Here is a 12,847-nt window from a genome sequence, read left to right on the forward strand (position 1 = left end):
ATTTGCCATTTTCTTACCTTTTAGCATATTTCTGGCAAACTCCATAACTGTTTTATTTTTTCTTTCTCACATGCCATTTTGTTGAGACGTTCCTTGATAGAAAATTTTAAGAACTTTTCAAATTGTTGACAATTATATTCTTCCCCGTTATCCGAATGTAGAGTTTTGATGGAATCATCACTTCTTTGTTTTTTTCTACCAAATATTTGAAGGTTTTGATATATTTCTATATTGTGATTTTTCATCTAGAAGAAAACCTAAGTTTCCAACATATATAAACACTTATTGGAACATATCACACACTAACAAACTCAGAAGATCCATTTTTACATTTCTTAAGATTCTAAGAGATAGGAGACATCATACAGCAGATGCAATTCACTAACTAAAGAAAAAAAAAAAAAACAAAGCAATCATTCTCCTGGTGTCTCTTCCGAAAATCTTGGCAACTGGACCAGTGAGTTGACTCGGGTGACTCCTTCCAACCCAGACCACCCATGATCATCACAAACCACCACACCCACTTCATCATTCTTCTCTTCTGATGATCTAACTGTAAAGTTCCTCTGCAATGATGGCTCACATATCTGAGCATCATCTGATTCATTCACATTACCAGATTGATTGCAATCACTCTGTAAAGTGGCAGAAGACACTCCTTGTTCTTCATAATCCGATTCAGAATCCATCTTTCCATCCAAAAACAAACAAACAACTGCACAATCATCCATTCTTGATGTCGGGTATTTGTTTCTCCACTCACGAGCAGCTGAGTCAACCACTGTTCTTGCTGCTGTTGACCGAATTGGAGATGACGACACTATCTCAATCACTTCTTCATTGCTCAAAACATCCCAAACCTACCATAGATCGATCCATTCTAATCATCAAAACTCAAACACAAAAATCAAGAATATACAAATACGACTCATACCCCATCTGATGCAAGAACAATGAACTTATCTTTCTCTGTAATAATCCTGTGAGAAAATTCAGGAATAGAAATCACTCCATATTCCTTCAAACAAAAATCCCCAAATGCTCTCGCCATTGCTAACCCTGGTGCATCATCAAATGGCAACCAAACTCGCGACACCTCAGGTTCATCTTGCAATGCGAAAACCCGACCTTTACATCGTTTAATCCTTTCAGCTTCTCCTATAAGATAATGGCAAGATCGTAATATTAAACACAAGTTACCAAAATCGAAAAATATTGCAAAATCTTACTTGGTAAGTCGGGCTTCAAGTCAACGGTCAACTGAATTGCTACAAGCGAATTGTTACTATCGTTTGAAGCCATGATCGCGCGTGAATCTCCTATACTTCCCATGAAAAGATTTGACCCCTTGAATTCAAAAAAAGATACGATTAGAGTCGAATGTTAAAGATTCAAAATTTGACTTTGTTAAAAAAAAAAATACATACCTGTTTTACAATGGTGACAGCTGTGCTACCACTACAGAAGCAATCCAAACTAGGATGAGATCTTAATTCTTTATCCATTGATTTATACGATTTCAAAAATGCTTCTTTCCATAATGAGTCAACTTTATCTTTATCCTCTATTCCCTCATCACAATCTGATCTAGAATTCCCACTGCAACAATTAGAACCGGTTGACTTTTTTTTCTTTGACTCATGAGAATCAAGGAAAGAATATAACTTCAATGGTAAAGTATCACGAACTTTACGGGCAACAAGATGCCCTTGAGGTCCATGGCCATCAAAGACTCCACAGAAGGTCAAACCTTCTTCCATGAAATCCTGCAAAATTTAACAACACACACACACACATTAATACATTACTTAACGATATTTATTTAACAAGTTTCAGAAGACTTACTTCCCAAACAATCATGGCATCTTGGTTTACACCTTTACGCCCTTGTTGTGTATATATACAAGAACTTTGGCTCTTCCCATTTGTAAAAATCCTGTTGGGTATAGAGGTCATTTGTTGTAAGGTGTTCATGTGGTATGAAGATGTTGTTCTTGTTCGCTTTTGCACACCACACATGGTGACAACTTCTCCTTCGCTCATGCTACTACAGGTACTGTGACTACTTGTTGAGATACAACACCCCATTTTCAGTTTGACTCACAAAAGTCAACAGCTTCGTGAAAGATGATCGACCCAGCTACACAAATTTAGATCATTTTAGATTTTACGCCACTTGTTGTAGAATGAATCTTACTTGTTATAGCAAGTGGGAACTTTTTTATGCGTATGTATCTAATTATTGTTAGTGGAGATTGGTGGGGAAGACGACAGGAATATAAAGAATATGATTAAAAAATCGTGTGGAATTGTCAACTGATTAACGCATAATTAAGCAAAATGTCATAGATTGTTTGTAATCCAAACATATCCGATAAGGCTTGTGTGGAATAATTGTAGTGGTTGACTTCAGACGTGACAAAAAATAATAGATTGACTAAGAAGATTGATATTGTTAATTAATAAAAATGGCAAACGGGAAATTATAAGTTGATAATGTGGGAAGAAACGTTTCAATGATGATATGACAGAAGGGTTTTGGGAAATGATTGGTTTTTATCATGCCAATTGAAAATAACCCTGAAAAAACAAATCAAGTCCTTTCTGTGAAAATAATTGAATAATAGTCACACAGGTAATACAACAAATTAAGACTGAAAGGAGACGAATATCAAGAATCTTTGATTGATTTCAGTGAATCTTATATTCACATCAAGAAAAACACAAAGAGGTTACTTCAGTCAATTTCAAAAGATGTTGGTGTTGTGAAGTCCAGATAGCCAAAGATAAATAATTTCTCAAAGAATCTTGTAAGAATATATGCAAACAGGAAACTGAGATATCATGTTCTACCAAAGAGTACATTATTACAACCTTTTACTTTTCCCCTGCATATACGTTGTTTTACCCATCGCACAAAACCAGGTTTTTCAAGAGTTCATTGTAATGAAAATCTTTGAAAACAAGCAGAAATTCAAGCAACGAACAGATCTCCTACTATAATCCTACCAAGAACTTCGATTAAGAAGAATAACACAGAATATCATGTACGAATTATGATGACAAAAGGAGATTACGACTCGATAAAATAAAAAAGAAATCAGAGTCCCAATTTACGAACTTATACACACAAACCGAACTCAAATTGCTAAAAATAACATGTCCCCACCAAAATTGAAGACCTCTAACAGAAACCCAGCAGGAAAAAGATTGAATTACAGTGAGAAAAAGCGTTACCTTGAACTTGATCTGGGTTTTCAAGAAGAGACGACGTTATAGATAAGAAATGCAGAGTTAGGGGAAGAGAAGCCATCATTGGTAATTGGGGGTGGCATTAAGTGCAAAAACGGGATGAGTGAGGGAGGTAATACTAATACAGAGGGGAGAATGGAGATGGTGGGATTCTTTAATGGATTGACAGTGTTATAAAGTTAGGGGGGAATGGGGAAGAAATCGCCGTGGGTGTGATTGCATTGCACTATCGGTGAAATGATGTGAGGATGAGATGGGATGGGGCCGAGGGATACATACTAATTATCTCTTACTCTGGAACTTTAAACCACGCTTCTACTGTTTCACTATTTTTGTTAATTTCTTTAATATGTTATATCCAAAAGGATGTTAAATTTAAACTTATTTTTTGATATATTTTATTTTAACAAATAAGATGATAAATTTGGCTGTTTTAATTTCAAGTTACTCTGTCTCTTATTATTTAAGCAACACGGTTATATAACAGAATGATATTTTTAATTAATTAGAGTCATGTTTTAATTTATTATATAGCTTCTTATTAATTTTGAAAATCAATTTTTTCAATACAAATATTTTAATGAAAGATATATATTTATTTGTCGTTTAAAATTTTGATAAAAATATATAAATCGTTATATAGATAATTTTTTTACCTTTACTCTTACAAGTTACATCCCCTCCTAATCTTTTAAGAAATTTATTTCAAATCTACTTAATAGAAATTGAAATATCACATAATTTACGTGTATTAGATATAACATAATTATGATACATATTTTTTAAGGTATTTTATGATATCTCTCTCTTAAGAAAACATATAAGAAATATAAATTGAAATATTAATTATGAAGCATATTATCATAATTAAATATGATAATATTAATTACAATTAATATTTTTAATAATTAATGTATTTTATATTTAATTATAATAATATTACGCATAATTAATATTTATTACATTTAATTATGGTAATATTTTCTAATATGTGCCTAAGGTCAGGTGATATGTAAGAAACATTAATTGAAGTATTAATTATCACAAATATTACCATAATTAAATTTGATAAACATTAATTATACACTGTTACTATAATTAAATGTAAAATATATTAATTATAAAGAGTATTATTTATGATTAATGTTTATCACATTTAATTATGGTAATGTTCATCATAATTAATACTTCAATTAATGTTTCGTATGTGTTAAGGCACATATTATAAAAGAAAATTTAAGTATCCTACTACTTTTGTTCCTATAAATTTTTCTACTCATTTAAATGATGACATGTGTCCTATTAGTATATTAAAGTATCATTATATTTTATTAAACTAGTTTATAACCCGTGGAAACCACGGTTACAAAATTGAATAAATATTCATAGTAAAAAATTCAAAATTATTAATCAATTATTTTATATAAAATTTTAAATACATTATTAATTAAGAGATTTTTTTATTAGTTATGTAAAATTATAATTATTGATTCAAATAAATATGTGTAATTAATTTATCATATATATTAGACTCTTTTTATTTGTGAACTAGTGAAAACAATAATATAAAATTTAAAATTTAAAATAAAGAATAAATAGATTGACAAATAACATCACATTAATTAGGAGGTTTAATGAATTTAAAATGGAGAATTAATAGAATGACAAATGGCATCATATTAATTAGGAGTTCTAATATTATGACACTTGACAAAATGACTACTCTTTTATTACTATATATGAGTATTAAATATTACCCAATTAAATGATGACATGGTAATATTTTTTATAATTAATACTTAAATTAATGTTTCTTATATATGTACCACTAATACACATATTAAAAAATTCTTTATTTTAAAGTGGTTTTTATAAAGAAGGATACGAGAATAAAAATTATTTTTTTATTTGCAAAAATGTACCAAGTTGCGAGTTTGGCCATTCATAGATTTTCTTTCCTTTTCTAATAACATCCACTAGTAAACTAGTAAACTAAGGGGGTGTTTGGCTTAGCTTTTGAGAAGCTAAAAGATCTTTTAGAAAAAGATAGAAGTCAAAAGATGTTTGGCAAAACAATTTTAAAACCTACTTTTGGATTTTTGATAGAAGGAAAATCAACTTTTTGGAAAAATCCGGAAAACCTGACTTTTTACAACTTTTCCAAAAAGGACTTTTGGCCCTTAAAAAGCTAAGCCAAACACCCCCTAAGAAGAGTTGTAACATCAGCTCAATTTTGGAATAAACCTGTAAGACAAACGTGAAATCAAAAACAAATGTTAAAATTAAAAAAAAAAAAAAAAGAAAAGAAAAGAAAATTAAGAAGGAAAATTAGTGGATTTCATATACATCATTATTTTATATAAATAGATAAACATATAAAAAAAGAAATAGAAAGATATCATCACAGTTAACCTTTAACAATTTTCAGGGGAGTGTTCCCCATAAACCATCGAATCAGTAATTCGGAACGGATTAACACTTTGAAGATGTAAGAAAAAATTAACTAACTATTTAAGTTAATAATAATGAAAATAAACCTTTTTTTTTCAAAATTAATAGGTCATTATGGACACCATAAAAATTATTTCATCTGACAAAAAAAAACATTTTTTTATTACAAAAATACTCTGGAATTTAAAAAACAAAACTGAAATCATAAAAAACTATTTTGGTTTTATTATAACTTAACAAACAGTAAAATCAAGGCAGCAAATGATAAATATAAACGATACATGAGCTTAAAATATATACATTTTATTTTATTGAAAAATGACAATATTAAATATTTTGGAACGAACATTCGGGACATACTTAAATGTTTTTTGAAACGAATATTCAGGACATACTTAAATGTTTTTTTTTTTTTTTTGAAAAAAGAATTGCAAAAAGAAAACCATGAGATCCGAAATTTCAAAACAAGTTTGAAATGCGAATTCAAGTGAAATTGAGTATTAAATATTTTGAAACGAGCATTTGAGACATCTCAAATGTTTTTTGAAAAAAAAAATATAAAAAGAAAACCATGAAATCCGAAATTTCAAGAAAAGTTCGAAATGTGAATTCAAGTGAAAGTGATTATTTTTGAAAATTTGAAACTTTTTAATTATTTTCCAAAAGCTGAATAAAAATATGGTTAGTTTGGATTTTACTTAAAAAAATATAAACATTTTTACTGATGACAATGGTTGAGCAAGTGTAGATCGGGTGTGATGACTTTGATATATATTTAAATTAAATTGTTTTTAATTTTTTATGTCTATAAATATTTTTGTCCATTAAAATTAAGACAAATGTTATCATTTTATATATATATATATATATATATATATATATATATATATATATATATATATATATATATATATATATATATATATATATATTTAACTATCCCATTAAATATATATTAAAAATATATTAAATTGATAACACTTATCATAAAATAATTTTATGGTATAAATATTTATAGAAATAAAAGCAACTTTAGCTCTTTGAGTCTTGACTCTTCATAGGTTGGGTTATCCAACTCCTTAATATTTGGGCCTGGTCCTTCAAGACTTGGTCCATGTCGTGTTGTTCATGTGGTAGCTTGCTAGGACTGCGGCTTGCTCAATTTAGTAGTGAAATCTGGATTATTTTTTGAATAATGTTTAGTGTTGGCTTTAATATTTTTATTTTTTACAATACTTTATAATATTTTTATTTTAATAATGTTTACTTTTTTTAACACGTTTATTTTTACAATACTTTATAATATTTTTATGGTAAACGAGGGTAATAAACTGTTATTTTATATATAGATTTAGTATTTTTGTTTTCTATTTTTTCTACACTATTTACTATTAAATTCATAATTACTTTTCAATAAAGAAGGGTCAATGTCATTTAAAACCAACAAACTTTAGCCTTTTGTTTAAATGGTCACTAATTTTTTTTTTTTCTTTTTTGTTTTTTTTGTTATTTGTTATTTGTTTTTTTTTTGCTGTTTAAACTAGTAAATGACATGTTAAATAGGGTAATACTCCTTAATTCTCCCATTTTCACCGGTCACATGAAAAATTTGTCTACCTAGACTACATATAGATTTATTTATTAATATTAATTTCTTTTAATTACGAAAAATAAAAACATTAAAAAATCCTAGAAATTTTCGTCTCGCTTCTTAAGTTTGCATACATGGTTTTGTTTGAGTTGAATTTGGTGTTCTATTTGTCTCTTCTTTCTCTTTCTCTAGGTTTCTTGAAGATTTGAACTTCTTCATCTATTTTGGGGTTTATTTATTTATTTATTTATTTTTTTCATTTGGTGTATATGGACTACTTAATTTTTCCAGATTATTGAAGGAAGACGATTCATCCGTTGTTCTTTTTCTTCAATGTTTTGATTTTAATTTTGATGTTTAGTTTTGAGTTTAAAACTCATTGTTATTTCCTGTTGTTCTTATTCTGGATTTTTTGGTGTTCGATTTTGATGTGTTTATGGTGGGTTGGAGAAAGATTGGTAGTAGTGATGGTGCGAGGTGGAAGGTTGGTTTGAGGAAGAGCCAAAGAGGGTGGTGGTGAATGGTGATGGTAAGAGATGCAAATATGATGCTCTCTAATTTTCTTTCATTAGGCACCAACAATGATACAATCACGAACCTATGGTATGGAAGTAACATGAACAAAAGCTATGGTATGGTAGCAAAAGTCTTCTTTAAAGTTCTTCAACAACAGGGATGAATGTATCAGTTTCAATTCCAACATTCAATCATTTTACTCGTTATTCATTTTAATGGTGCAAGGAGGTGGCTAGGTGGTATTCCACATGGATAAGGGACATATGGACTTTTGAAAGTCAAAGTACACATCAACAACATTTCAACCTAGTGATCGCTTTGGTCTTTACAAAATGATGTAAATGACATTGATTTATTGAGATTGATGGTCTATAATGCATAAAAAAGACTTGAATGTCATTTTAGAACAAACGAGATATGTTTGTTCGGCTAAAATGCCATTTACTCTTTAAAGAAATATCATTAAAGTCATATTTGTTGTTCTAGAAATACCATTAAATTCATGTTTTTATACACGATTTTATCATTAAATAACTTTTGTAATATTTAATCATTTTTCATTTTTTTTGACCATCATCAAATTCCGGACGCTTTTATGCGGTCAACACAACTCCAAAGAAGAAGGAAAACACAATCTACAAACTCAATTTAAAAAAAAAAACATTATAAATTTACAATATCCTTTCCGGTGAAAAATCATATCATTCATCTATTTACCTTCATTGACTTTCATAATGTCGTTGCTCACACGTTCCTTACTCCTTTTCCTCTCCTGCTATATATTATGTAGGAGATTTAAAATGTTTTGCTATAAGTTGTAGTTGATCTTAACTTTGTTTCTTGATGTTTGTAGTGATGGTGGATAGTTGACGGGGTGGTGAAGTGACGATGGAAGGTGGTGTTTGTTAATAGATGTGGATAGTGCATTGCTAGGAGGTGGGCGGTGTTAGCTAGAGTAGATGATGTTGGCCGAAGAAAACGAACGAGATATAATTTAATGGTAAATCGTGTATATAAAAAGTTAACCGATAAATCGTATATAAAAAACAACATTAACGAATTATACCTTGTCAAAATGATATTTCTTGAACAATGGAATGAGTTTAATGCTAAATCATGTATAAAAGGTAAGAACGTGACTAAATATTTACAAAAATGATAGTTTCATTACCCTACATTGTCCTATTCATATTATTAGTAAAAATATATCAAACTATAAAAACATATGTAAAAAATGACATTTTTCTATTTTTATTATTATTACAAATATATAAAACTATAAAAATATATGTAAAAAAACATAAATTAACACTACAATAATAATGACCATTAGTGGCGACGGGCGTCGCCGCTAAAGGCCCCAAATGTCGCCGCTAATGGGTCGCAGTTGATTCGTTGCTAATGCTCAAATTGTCGCCGCTAATACTATACGTCGCCACTAAAAGTGTCGCCGTTAATTGTAGTTTTCTCTTTTTTCAGTTTTTAGAAAAAGTTCATTCCATATACAAAACAAATGTTATAAAATTATAAAAATCTATTATAAAATTATAAATACGTTATTAAAACATATAACCAAAAACACATTAATACATATGTGGTGGTGTGTAATCCGGCGGAGAAGAGTGGTGGTGGACTGGTGGCGGTATTCTGGCAATAAGACCAATTTTCCGGCCAATTTCCGGCAGAAAACAACAAATTTTGAAAGATCTTCAGCAATTCCGGCAAAGGATCGAAACAATCCGACACCACGAACGAGTATGCCACATAAGGAGAAGATAAAGAATAAGAAAAACAGAAGAAAAAAAAATGAGTTGTTGCCGGAGTGTTGAAGAGAAAAGAGTTCACGAAAGAGGGAATAATGAGCAGAAGAGGCTTATATCTGCGAAGAGAATTAGCGGCGACAAATTTGGGGGGAAATTTTGATGATTAATATTTTTGAGTATTATCGGCGACATCTTTGGGGGGGAAACTTTGGCGGTCAAAATTTTCGAGTATTAGCAGCAACCCCGTCGCCACTATTGGTATCGCCGCTAATAGTATGTACATTTTCGATTTCCAGTCCTTGGATTAGAGAAAAATCAACGGATAAGATTTCACCTCATATTTTGACGTGGATCGGGATCGATACGCATTAGTGGCGACATCAACCTTTAGCGGCGACACGTATCGCGAAAGTTACATGTCGCCGCTAAAGGTGGTTGTCGCTGCTAAAAGCGTCGCCGCTAATGCCTATTATTCTTGTAGTGTAAATAACTTGCTACTTATTTTTCTTACTCATCTTCCTATCATGTTTAGATGACAAATGTAATAAAAATTTATTAATTTTATTAAACATGACTAGTGTCACAATCTTAAATGTGTATAAGGATGGTATGATAAAAAAAAATAAGAGAATATTTGATTTCCGATAAAAAAACATTGACATGATAACAAGTGGTCTTGGACTAAACCTTTTAAATAAGGGTATAATTGGGTCGAGTCGAGTGTAGTCAAGTACTATCGAGATCGAAACTTGACTCGACTAAAACACTCGAGCTAGAAACTTAACCCTAACCTTAATTTTCAAGCTCGGACATTAACTTGATAAAGTAAGTTACCACTTTTGAGCTCGACCCGATTAACTATTAAAATAAAATCAAATTAAATTAAATTTCAAGATAAATATGATTACGTTTCCTTAAGATTTGACTCAATTATGTAAAATATGAATAAGATAAGAGGTAAAAGTATAAATATTACTAAGCTCGGTTAAACTTGCAAATTTCACCCGCTGAATAATCCCATAGCTGAGCTCGACTCAATAATATACTCAAGTAGCTCGACCTCGGACTCCGCTAAACTGAAACCGAGACGATTTCAAATATTTTTCAAATTGGTATTAAATATATCATAACCGACTAGATTACATCCCCACGTTTAGAACGAATCGCAAAACAAAAGATTATAGTTTTTAATCAAATATACATTGATGAAGGATTAAATAAATAAGTCAATAAATAAATAAAACTCCAAGAATGTGCTAGTGCATAATAGATACATTTGAATTTTGATGCATTGTGGTATGTACATACGTTGTTGACTATGGTCAAAGTCCTATTATCCAATATCCACCCATGGTTCAGCCACATCATAACAAAATCTTGAAGGACACTTTCTCATCCATAAACTATGAAAACCAGATAAGACGATAAGCCCCATATCAATCCTAACCAATAACCATACCTCTATTACTACTTGCCAACAATTCTCTCCACCGTTCCTCCGCCACCGCCATGGCATCTCCGACCTTAATCACCCCGACCACCTCCACCCCTAAGCTCCTCCCACCCATTCGCTCCAAGCTCTCACCACCCTCCTCTTCCACCACCACCACCACCACCGCCACTACCCATCGCCGAAACTTCTTGTCATTGGCTGCCGTAATATCCATCTCCTCCCCGCTACTTGTTATTCCGGCTGCATTGGCGGCTTCCGATGAAGAATATACAAAAGAGACCCAGGAGGTTATCCAGAAAGTCAGGAACACGATCAACATGGACAAAACTGATCCCAACATCGCAACTGCGGTGGCTGAGCTAAGAGAAACCTCCAACTCCTGGGTGGCTAAGTACAGGAGAGAAAAGGCCCTCCTCGGAAGGTTATCTTTCAGGGACATGTACTCAGCCTTGAACGCCGTCTCCGGCCATTACGTCAGTTTTGGTCCCACCTCTCCGATTCCGGCAAAGAGGAAGACCAGAATACTTGAAGAGATAGATTCGGTGGAGAAGGCTTTGTCGAGGGGAAGATAGTGAGTATCAACTGTATTGTTACTTTTTTTTTTTGTATAATATTTTAAGTTTTATATATATGTTATCATGAGGTTTGTGATACAATATTTTACACGATGAGCAAAATTGTCTTCATGTGAATTATCATTGAATAGACCCTTTATTATTGGTAAATGTTATGTTTAACTTGATTGGCATCTTCCATTATACATGCAGTAGCATCACATGGCCTAATGATAATGTGGTGCTGTGCTAATGAAAAAGACAATAGAAATTAAAATGAGTGAAAGAATATGATGAAAACCACAATAATGAAAGAAACGTGAAAATCACAAGTCATGATTGATACAGAATAATTTGAGGTGATCCTTCTCTAACTCCTCCAGCTAGCTGTTAAGTTGTTCATGTACAATGTTCTTGAGCTCATTGATAAGTCATGTCATACATTCATTGAGTTGCTTTACAAAAGGTGGATACCTAACTAATTGGCAGATGTATGCATTCTAACTAATTGGCAGATGTATGCATTCATAGCTCCAGGAAGTAGCAGAAACATATTGCAAGTACTCTTTCTCTAACACAAACTGATGTTGTAAGAAAATCATTTAATTACACATAAGGTTTGAAAAGGTTTTATAACACCCTGATGGAATTAACAAGGAGAAAAAAAGATCAGAGGCATAGGGAACAAGCCAGGAATTAGTTCAACTGAGATCAATGGTTTTAGATGATTGATTTGTGGGTGGTGATAAATCCCATCTTACATGCAAGTGTCTATATGGTGTGTTACAATATCTATCTCATATGATCTTTGTTCATGAAACTAATGTTTGGGATTTGTTCCAGAAACATCAAGAAACTAGGTGTTTGTTCTCTGAATTCTGTCCAATTTGGCAGGAATTAGAAATAAATTCAACTACAGTCTCGTTTAGATGCAAATGAGTATGCACCTAATCAAATAATTCGGTAAGAATTCAGAAATCCTAATCCTGTGACCGGTGGATTTTGAAATTCCATCCTAAAACCCATGGAATTCAATTTCATGCATTTCTTTCATAGTTAAAATTACTCAAATACCCTTTTAAGTAAAGAATTTCACAATCAAATTGTTATATCTCAGGCCCACATACCAAGATATTGTCTATTTTGGGCAATATGTTAAGAGAGTGATCAAGACTTTATATGTTTGCTACCCACAAAGTAGACCTAAGTACATTCATGTCAAAAAGACACATTTTTTGATGCATGGCATATCTCATTTTCGTAGAGA

The 12,847-nt window shown here is 31.3% G+C and overlaps 2 protein-coding genes across 2 annotated transcripts; one reads left to right on the top strand and one right to left on the bottom strand.

Annotated features, from left to right (window-relative positions):
- Positions 1-282: 282 nt before the first annotated feature.
- LOC145092330 (putative protein phosphatase 2C 52) lies at positions 283-3,516 on the bottom strand. The gene is made up of 6 exons (XM_079030257.1): positions 3,238-3,516; positions 1,846-2,140; positions 1,428-1,766; positions 1,230-1,347; positions 935-1,158; positions 283-860 (listed from the first exon to the last, which is right to left on the bottom strand). Exons 2-6 carry the CDS (start codon positions 2,086-2,088, stop codon positions 414-416), a joined length of 1,371 nt encoding a protein of 456 aa, XP_078886383.1. The 5' UTR covers positions 2,089-2,140; positions 3,238-3,516; the 3' UTR covers positions 283-413.
- Positions 3,517-10,996: 7,480 nt separating this feature from the next.
- Positions 10,997-11,751, top strand: PSB27 (photosystem II family protein). Its single transcript, XM_079030258.1, has one exon. It carries the CDS (start codon positions 11,083-11,085, stop codon positions 11,596-11,598), a length of 516 nt encoding a protein of 171 aa, XP_078886384.1. The 5' UTR covers positions 10,997-11,082; the 3' UTR covers positions 11,599-11,751.
- Positions 11,752-12,847: the final 1,096 nt, after the last annotated feature.

The sequence above is a fragment of the Lactuca serriola genome, chromosome 3, assembly GCF_051521515.1.
Source record: "Lactuca serriola cultivar US96UC23 chromosome 3, Lser_US96UC23_V15, whole genome shotgun sequence".
In the NCBI taxonomy this organism is placed as follows: Eukaryota; Viridiplantae; Streptophyta; class Magnoliopsida; order Asterales; family Asteraceae; genus Lactuca; species Lactuca serriola.